Below are 9,872 nucleotides of genomic sequence, written 5' to 3'. Positions count from 1 at the left end.
GGCGTCAAGGTGTACAACAGTCTCACCCGGAGGAAGGACCCCTTGATCGTGGGCAGCGCGGACGCCGTCTCCTGGTAGCCGCCCGGGACTTGGGGGACCGCGGTGCTGGGGACCGGGGCGGGAAGGACTGTGGACCCAGCGTTTTGGGGGCGGGAGCCGTGCGCCGGTAGGCTCTCAGGTGGAAAGCAGTGAGGAAGCGACAAACGCGTGGCAGCACACTTGGAGACACTGTGTGTAGTCACGGGTACTTGACAGCGTGGGCTGGGAATCCCCCAGACGTGGTTCTGTGCAAACCCTGAGAGGGTGGCGTCCTTTCTTGCACACATGACTCACGCGATGGATTGTAACTGTGTTCCTAGGTATAGCTGCGGACCAACCGTCTACGATCACGCACACCTTGGCCATGCTTGGTGAGTGTCTCCGGTTTGATTTTTCACACTTCAGAGGACCGTGTATTTTGGAAAGAAAGAGCTTTTTGCAGTTTTTTTTTCATTTCTCAAAGGGCAACTGAAGAATCCTGAATTTATTCCGGGTGCTGTAGGAGGCACACCTGTTAACAGCCTCATTTGGTTCTATTAGTGGCTCTGAGCACTTATACCCATTTCACAGGTGAGGAAACCAAGGGAAGCAATAAGGAGAAGTGATCAATGGCCTGTTTTGGAATTAGATGTTTAATGCGATGAGGCTATTCTAGGGGTTAGGAGTCAGCTGGTGAGGAGTTATTGCTGGCCCCCGCTGTTTAATTTCATTCCAACTTTGGACAAACCACTTTATTACCTTGAGTCCTGCTTTCTGTATCTTTGCGATGGGCACGATAATAGTATTNGGCAGTCAGCGCAGAGCCCAACGTGGGGCTCGAACCCACGAACCGCGAGATCATGACCTAAGCGAAAGTCGGACTCCTAACCGACTAAGCCACCCAGGCGCCCCTCAATCTGCACAATTTTTTGAAATAACGCCCATACAGTGCTGCTTCTAGAATGCCTGAAGTGTGACGTGGGGGCTTCACCGTGAGCGTGAGGAACTTCCCCGAAGTCACACATCCAGGGAGCCTGGAGCCTGGTGTCTGGTCTCCAACCACATAGTTGCTTTCTCAACCTGCTAGCCGTCAGCTGCACTTCGGCCTACCTTTGTCAAAATTGCACTTTTCCTAATATTTTGTATGTTCTCTCGTTCATGTCTTACACTTGTTTTGTTTCAGACCTAGACCAAAAGTGAAACACTACCTTTACTTATTACACTTTGTACAGAATCATGGGTATTGCCCAGGGAAGTTAGGAGCATTTTTTTTTTTTTTTGGTGTTAAAATCAGTGGTGTGGGAACCCTTTTTTCCCTTCACTGTGGGCTAACTTTCCACTACTTATAAAAAGCATATTTTGACCTCTTTATTGAAGTATAAAATATGTTGGGGAAGTGTTAAAAAACAAGAACGCCTCCCAACCTGGAAAAACCTCTCCACAAAGGCAGAAGAGAAAGCAAACAAGTTTTTTTTTTTTTAATTTTTAAATGTTTTATTTACTTTTGAGACAGAGACACNACAAGAACGCCTCCCAACCTGGAAAAACCTCTCCACAAAGGCAGAAGAGAAAGCAAACAAGTTTTTTTTTTTTTTAATTTTTAAATGTTTTATTTACTTTTGAGACCGAGACAGAGCATGAGTGAGGAAGGAGCAGAGAGAGGGGCAGACACAGAATCCAAAACAGGCTCCAGGCTCTGAGCTGTCAGCACAGAGCCCGACGCGGGGCTTGAACCCACAAACCGTGAGATCATGACCTGAGCTGAAGTCGGACACCCAGCCGACTGAGCCGACTGTTGAGTAACATTAACTCAGAACAGGATGGGGTCACAGGCAGCTCGCTAACAGGATTGCAAAGACAGAACTCTCTTTTATAGAGCCAGGTGGGTAAAAACTTGTGAGATCAGGTGGGGCTTGCGACCTGAAGTCAGGTGGCACGTCCAGCCCATCCCCCTTCGGGAGACAACCTTCCTTGATGACGTCATTTCAGAAAGGTGGCTCTTAGCTCTGATGGATGTTAGCAAAGGAACGAGGTCCCAGGGATCAATACAAGTTCTGGTTAGTGAACGTAAGTGACAGCAAACTGAAGAAAGGAAATGTTTCACTGTAAAGCTGCTTAGAATGAAGGTCTTCCGAGAAGCCATCTGCACAGTTTCCCACTTGGAAACTTGTCTCCCCTCTCAATGCATGAAATCATGTTAGTGTATTGTGCTGGGGTTTACACTGATTCATAAGTAGCTGAAACTCGGAGCGCCTGGGTGGCTCAATCAGTTGAGCGTCTGACTTTGGCTCAGGTCATGATCTTGCAGTTTGAGTTCGAGCCCTACCTCAGGCTCACTGCTGTCAGCACGGAGCTCATTTCAGTTCTTCTGTCCCTTTCTCTGTCTGCTCCTCCCCTGCTCACATGCTCTCAAAAATAAGTAAACATTAAAAAATAATATATATGTATCTGAAACTTAAAAAGGTGGCTCTTGGGTCCCTGAGACTTTTCTGAGTGTGGGACTCACAAGGGGCTTCCTTAGCCATTGAAACCATCTACGTAAAACATTTCTTAAAAATTAAAAATTTTTTTTTTAAATTTTAGAGCGCACGTGCGTGCCTGGGGGTGGGCAGAGGGAGAGACAGACTCTAAAGCAGGCTCCATGCTCTGCACAGGGCCTGACGCGGGGCTCAATCCCACGACCCTGGCATCATGACCTGAGCTGAAGTGAAGAGTTAGATGCTCAACCAACTGAGCCCCTAGGTGTTCCTCACACCCATTTTATAAGGACTGAGGCATTTCTGAAAGAAAGGGGCAGTGGGGGAGAGCCTCTTTGCTAATTTCCCACTAGGAGACCCAAGCCTCTCAGTTATAATGTGTATTTGCCCCTCCAAATACAGAAAAGAGTACAAACGTTAAGCATAGAGCGGATGAGTGTTCACAGCTCTTAGAAGGAGACACAGGTAACAACAGCCTGGAAGCCTCCCCAGCGCCTCCTTCCTCAGTCTGGTCCCCACCCCCTCGAGGGTAACGCTAGGGAAGGCTGGGCTGGGGTGGAGCCTTCAGGCTGCCTGTGGGTGGTGGAAAACCTCACAACCACAAGATTGTGAAGTTGTGAGGTCCTAGGGCCCGGGATGGCCAGGCACGGCCCCACTGCCCCAAGGTAAAGTTCAAAGTCCTGGAGTCGTCTCTGCAGTTCTGAAGGCCTGTCCCGACTTACTGCCCAGGATCATGTCTCTCCACTTTCCTCCCCGGGGAGCCACACTGGCTGCTGTTGAAAGAGACATGTACTCCGGGTGCCTGGCTGGCTCAGGCAATAGTGCGTGTGACTCTTGATCTCAGGGTCATGAGTTCAAGCCCCAACTTGGGCATAGAGCTAGCCAAAAAAAAAAAGATGTACTTGACAGACGCAGCGTCTGGTGTTGCTGTGTGTCCGGCATTGTTCTCAGTGCTCTACAGACAGCCGCTAACCCCCTAACGGCCCCGGACGGCGGTGCTGGTAACACCCAGCTGCAGAGGGGGACCTGCCGGGCAGGGGCTGACATCGTGGGCATGGAGTGGCCGCTGGGGGAGCCACGCACCTGCAGCCTCAGTGTCCCGAAGCCCTGAAACGCCTCGGGCCCAAGCATATGCCGTGACTCTTCTTACTTTGTTTTCGGAGTCGCTTTCTTTTTCTGTGAACTTTTCCCAGCTCAAGCCGAAGGAAGGGCATGGCGATGCCCGTAGGAACCCGTGCTGCACGGGCCCCGGGATCACGTCCGGCAACCCCGTGGGGTGGTGGGATTCTGCCCAGTTTCTGAATAAGCAGCTCAAGCCTTTAGATGATTAAATAAGGAGTTTCCGACATCGCTTTGTCACTGGAGCTGTGTTCGGGGAGGGGGAGAGTGGCAAGCCACAGGGGTGCGATCACAGGGCTCGTTTTCGAGGGAAAAGGATGTGCGGAACTCAGGCCGTCCGCATGACAGATGAGCGGAAGGTTCGCTGGCCTGCAGCTTTAAGATTGCCTTTATGGGAAGCCAGATTATTTTTTTAATTCATAGCTGAGCTAGTTAGCACATAGTGCAGTGATTTCAGGAGTAGATCCAGACTCATCCCTACATTGGACACCCAGGGCTCATCCCCACGAGTCTCCTTCCTGCCCCTCGCCCAGCTAGCCCATCCCCCACCCGCAGCCCCTCCAGCAAGCCTCAGTTTGTTCTCTGTATTTAAGAGTCTCTCTCTCTCTTTCTTTTAATGTTTATTTATTTATGAGAGATTGACAGAGAGTGAGCGAGGGAGGGGCGCACAGAGAGGAAGACACAGAATCCGGAGCAGGCTCCAGGCTCTGAGCTGTCAGCACAGGGCCCGATGCTGGGCTTGGAACGCACAGTGAGATCATGACCTGAGCCAAAGTCGGATGCTCAAATGACTGAGCCTCCCAGGCGCCCCTGTATTTAAGAGATTCATGTTTTTTTGTTTTTGTTTTTTAAAATTTTTAGTGTTTTATTTGTTTCTGAGAGAGAGACAGCGTGAGCAGGGGAGGATCCGAGAGAGAGGGAGACACAGAATCCGGAGCAGGCTCCAGGCTCTGAGCTGTCAGCACAGGGCCCGATGCTGGGCTTGGAACTCACAGTGAGATCATGACCTGAGCCAAAGTCGGATGCTCAAATGACTGAGCCTCCCAGGCGCCCCTGTATTTAAGAGATTCATGTTTTTTTGTTTTTGTTTTTTAAAATTTTTAGTGTTTTATTTGTTTCTGAGAGAGAGACAGCGTGAGCAGGGGAAGATCCGAGAGAGAGGGAGACATAGAATCCGAAATGGTTTCCAGGCTCTGAGCTGGCTGTTAGCACAGAGCCTAATGTGGGGCTCGAACCCCCGAACCATGAGATCACGACCTGAGCCGAAGTTGGATGCTTAACGGACTGAGCCCCCCAGGCGCCCCTAAGAGACTCATGTTTTGTCCCCCTCCTTATTTTTATCTTATCTTTCTTTCCCTTCCCTTATGTTCATCTGTTTTATATCTTAAATTACACATATGAGTGAAGTCATAGGATGTTTGTCTTTCTCTGACTAATTTCGCTCAGCATGGTACCCTCTAGTTCCGTCCACGTTGTTGCATATGACAAGATTTCATTCGTTTTGATGGCCGAGTAATTATCCATTGTATATATAAGTCACATCTTCTTCACCCACTCATCCGCCGAGGGACATTTGGGCTCCCTCCGAACCTTAGCTGTTGTCGACAGCGCTGCTGTAAACACTGGGTGCACGTGCCCCTTCGAAACGGCGCTCCTGTGCCCTTTGCGTAAATACCTCGTAGCGCAATTGCTGCGTCGTAGGGTAGCTCTACTTTAATTTTTTGAGGAAACTCCGTATTGTTTTCCAGAGTGACGCCAGATTCTTAACATTTACAAGTTTTTTTAATGTTCATCTATTTTTTGAGAGAGAGAGAGAGCACGCTGGGGAGGGGCAGACGGGGGGAGAGAGAGAATCCCAAGCAGGCTCCATGCTGTTAGCACAAAGCCTGACTTGGGGCTCGAACGCCCAAAATGTGACCTCATGAGCTGAGCCCAAACCAAGAGTTGGACACTTAACTGACCGAGCCCCCCAGGTGCCTCCAGATTCCTGACGTGTTAAATGGTTCTCGAATCCTTTCAGTTATGTAAGTTTGAGTTGCCCCAGGGTAGCCTGTGGATAAGCTGGTGTGTGATATTGTACGGTAGTGCGTCCATGTTTCTGAGGAGTAACGTTGTACAGCCTTCACTGTACTTGCCTGGATTTGTTGTCCCTGCTGCTTTGCCATAGTGAAAACACTACATTATTCTCGAACATGAACAAGGATGGCGACAGCTCTCCGCATTTTAACCACCTAGTGAGATTGTAGTGGCAGTGAATTTTTTTACAATTAGATGGATGTAAGTGCACTTACCAGCTCCAACGTTAAAGATGTTAATACCAGGGTGCCTGGGGGGCTCTGTCGGTTGAGCGTCCGACTTCGGCTCAGGTCATGATCTCACGGTTCGTGGGTTCGAGCCCCGTCTCGGGCTCTGTGCTGACAGCTCAGAGCCTGGAGCCTGTCTTTGGATTCTGTGTCTCCCTCCCTCTCTAACCCTCCCCTGCTCACATTGTCTCTCTTTCTCTCTCAAAAATAAATAAAACATTAAAAATTTTTTTAAAAAATAAACATGCTAATGCCACGCCTGCCATGGAGGTGATACCTTTTTGGCGTGGGCCCCTCTCCTAGCTGCACGTGAGCTGTCCCTTCTGTCACACACCCAGCTGCTCTGTGGCAGCCGCTGACATGTAAGGTGTTCCTTTTTAAAGACCACAGTGCTGATTTTCTGCATTAAAGACGCCCTAATATTCATTTCCTTGCAGCTCATACGTGAGATTTGATATCATTCGAAGGATCCTCACGAGGGTTTTCGGGTGCAACGTCGTCATGGTGATGGGAGTCACCGATGTGGACGACAAGATCATCAGAAGAGCTGGCGAGGTAAGCGTCGAAGACGATGGTGGTTGTGAGTGGATCGCCCGGTGTTCTGATCCACGTGTGGCAGTGCCCGTGGCTGTTTCACACGTGCATTTCACGTCTCACTGTCCACGTGTGGCCCAGCGAGAACGTGCTGACAGGTTCTGGGAGGAATCTCTGTCCCCGTAAAAGAGGCCTGTTCGATTCTGGTCACCGAAGCCTTTGATGATGTGTCTCGTTCTGTCCTGGCCTCTGCTTGGACCTCATCCCTTTCCCGGCCCCTCGGCCTCCCAGCCTCCCACACAGAGGGAAGTCAAAGGGCCCCTTGGGGCCAGAGGAACGGAGCTCGCGGGAGGCTCAATTTGCTCACTTATTGTGTGTTAAGTGAACAGGGCACTTCTAACTCATACAGTATTAGGGGAAGTTTTGGGGGCAGTTTTAACTGCAGGGTTAAAATTAAATATTATAGTTAAATTTTTAAAAGTCAACTTTCAGAGGTTCATCTCTTCTGCTTTTTATAATTGGCAACTTGAACGTTTAAAGATCTGTGAGGGATCGTTAGACAGTCCAATCTGTGCACAAACCTACACAGAGCACTTTACATTCCTGTTATTTTAGAAGACGTACTAAAAACTGTATGTACTTTTTTTTTTTAAAGGAAATCAGTTTATAATGTTTTATAGTCTGCTTTCTCCACTCAGTGTATTTTGAGTATTTTTTTCGTGTTCTTAAATATTCTCGAACATTCTTAAATAGCCTTGTAACATTCCATCACATGGAATGTCACAATTTGCCATTCTTAATTTCGGACCCTTAAGTACTTCCATAGTCCACTTTCTCTGAAACTTATTTCCTAGAAACCACATCTCCTGTTTCTCACCCATTTGCTGTTTTTTTTTGGTAAGTTTTATTTATTTAAGAAATCTCTGTACCCGACATGGGGCTCGAACTCATGACCCTGAGATCAAGAGTCACACGCTCCTCCGACTGAACCAGNAAAAGAGGCCTGTTCGATTCTGGTCACCGAAGCCTTTGATGATGTGTCTCGTTCTGTCCTGGCCTCTGCTTGGACCTCATCCCTTTCCCGGCCTCCCAGCCTCCCACACAGAGGGAAGTCAAAGGGCCCCTTGGGGCCAGAGGAACGGAGCTCGCGGGAGGCTCAATTTGCTCACTTATTGTGTGTTAAGTGAACAGGGCACTTCTAACTCATACAGTATTAGGGGAAGTTTTGGGGGCAGTTTTAACTGCGGGGTTAAAGTTAAATATTATAGTTAAATTTTTAAAAGTCAACTTTCAGAGGTTCATCTCTTCTGCTTTTTATAATTGGCAACTTGAACGTTTAAAGATCTGTGAGGGATCGTTAGACAGTCCAATCTGTGCACAAACCTACACAGAGCACTTTACATTCCTGTTATTTTAGAAGACGTACTAAAAACTGTATGTACTTTTTTTTTTTAAAGGAAATCAGTTTATAATGTTTTATAGTCTGCTTTCTCCACTCAGTGTATTTTGAGTATTTTTTTCGTGTTCTTAAATATTCTCGAACATTCTTAAATAGCCTTGTAACATTCCATCACATGGAATGTCACAATTTGCCATTCTTAATTTCGGACCCTTAAGTACTTCCATAGTCCACTTTCTCTGAAACTTATTTCCTAGAAACCACATCTCCTGTTTCTCACCCATTTGCTGTTTTTTTTTTGGTAAGTTTTATTTANTGTACTAAAAACTGTATGTACTTTTTTTTTTAAAGGAAATCAGTTTATAATGTTTTATAGTCTGCTTTCTCCACTCAGTGTATTTTGAGTATTTTTTTCGTGTTCTTAAATATTCTCGAACATTCTTAAATAGCCTTGTAACATTCCATCACATGGAATGTCACAATTTGCCATTCTTAATTTCGGACCCTTAAGTACTTCCATAGTCCACTTTCTCTGAAACTTATTTCCTAGAAACCACATCTCCTGTTTCTCACCCATTTGCTGTTTTTTTTTGGTAAGTTTTATTTATTTAAGAAATCTCTGTACCCGACATGGGGCTCGAACTCATGACCCTGAGATCAAGAGTCACACGCTCCTCCGACTGAACCAGCCAGGTGCCCCCTAATTTGCCTTTTTAACAACGTGATAGCATTCCGGTGGGGGGGGGGGGCGCTACCCAGCAACCCCCGTCTGGGCTGTGTCGTTTTTAGCTGTTAAAAATAAGGCTGCTGTGAATATCTGTTTTTTCATTATGTCTCATTTCACTAAATACTCTTCCCAAAGTAGAATGACTGGTTGAAAGAGGAGCGGGTTCTTGATAAGGCTTTTCTCCTAAGAGTTGGGCCATTAACATTTTTTTTAATGTTTATTTTTTTGAGAGAGACAGAGCATGAGTGGGGGAAGGAGTGGAGAGAGGGGGACACAGAACCCGATGCAGGTTCCAGGCTCCGAGCTGTCAGCACGGTGCCCGACGCGGGGCTCGAACTCATGAGCTGCGAGATCATGACCTGGGCTGAAGTCCAACGCTGACTGAGCCCCCCAGGCGCCCGAGCTGGGCCATTTAGAGAGTGTTAACCAATGGCAGTGAAAGTGGGCTCCTCCCCACATCCCTCGGCACAGCAGGCTCCGTGTCTGCCCTGCCTGGGCAGCTCAGCCTCTGTGCCGGGCTCCCCCACGGTAGCCTTGACTTCCACTTCCAGAACTGTCCCTGCACATGCACCGAGCCGCGGGGTCTGGCCCCCGCCTGGCTGTGTGCCCACGAAGGTGAGGGAGACCGTTCCTGGGCGCAGGGAGCCGGTGCCCCCGTGAGGTGGCCGGTCCTACAGAGAGACGCCTGTGTGTCCCTTAGTTCATCTCGTAGCCGGGAGAGGGGACCGCAAGGAAGGGCATCACCGCCCGGAAGTCAGAAGTGAGTCCCTGGAGGGGGTCAGCCCGCGTGGGATCAGGCGTCGGGACAGGAGAGACATGTGGGAGCAGGGTAGGGGGGGGCATCTGGCCAGAGGGAAGGGCGGGAGGTGTGAGGCAGCGAGCAGGCCTGCGCCCGGGGCCAGCAGGGCCTGGAGGACCGGGGACTTGGNGCGAGCTGCCCCTAGAGCGGGTGTCACGGTGCAGATGCAGCGCCGTGAGACGTGGGGCGCGGTGAGCGCAGGGCTGTGATGTGGCAAAGGTGTGTTGGGACCTTGTCCCAGTTGCTGGCACAGAGCGCCCCAAACCCCGGAATCTGTGCGGTGAGACAGTGTCTTTTTGCTGGTAGGAGGACGGTGGCTGCGCCTCAGGACGTTGGGGGGGACGGGGGACAGCTTCAGGAGGGGGGATGGGGACAGCTTCAGGACAGGGGACAGCTTCAGGACGAGAGGGGACGGGGACAGCTTCAGGAGGGAGGATGGGGACAGCTTCAGGACAGGGGACAGCTTCAGGAGGGGGGATGGGGACAGCTTCAGGAC

The 9,872-nt window shown here is 49.3% G+C and overlaps 1 protein-coding gene across 1 annotated transcript in view; it reads left to right on the top strand.

The window, feature by feature from the left end:
* The window catches only part of CARS2 (cysteinyl-tRNA synthetase 2, mitochondrial), a gene marked incomplete at its 5' end in the record, with an annotated part of 33,830 nt that continues 23,958 nt past the window's right edge, over positions 1-9,872 (top strand). The window contains 3 exons of the mRNA XM_077754007.1: positions 1-74; positions 360-410; positions 6,355-6,472. Of these exons, the coding sequence (XP_077610133.1) occupies positions 1-74; positions 360-410; positions 6,355-6,472 (243 nt within the window). The remainder of the gene's footprint in view (positions 75-359; positions 411-6,354; positions 6,473-9,872) is intronic.

The sequence above is a fragment of the Crocuta crocuta genome, unplaced genomic scaffold, assembly GCF_008692635.1.
Source record: "Crocuta crocuta isolate KB4526 unplaced genomic scaffold, BGI_CrCroc_1.0 scaffold31, whole genome shotgun sequence".
Taxonomy (NCBI): Eukaryota; Metazoa; Chordata; class Mammalia; order Carnivora; family Hyaenidae; genus Crocuta; species Crocuta crocuta.
Note: the sequence above shows the minus strand (reverse complement) of the source record. Positions and strands in the feature narration are given on the sequence as shown.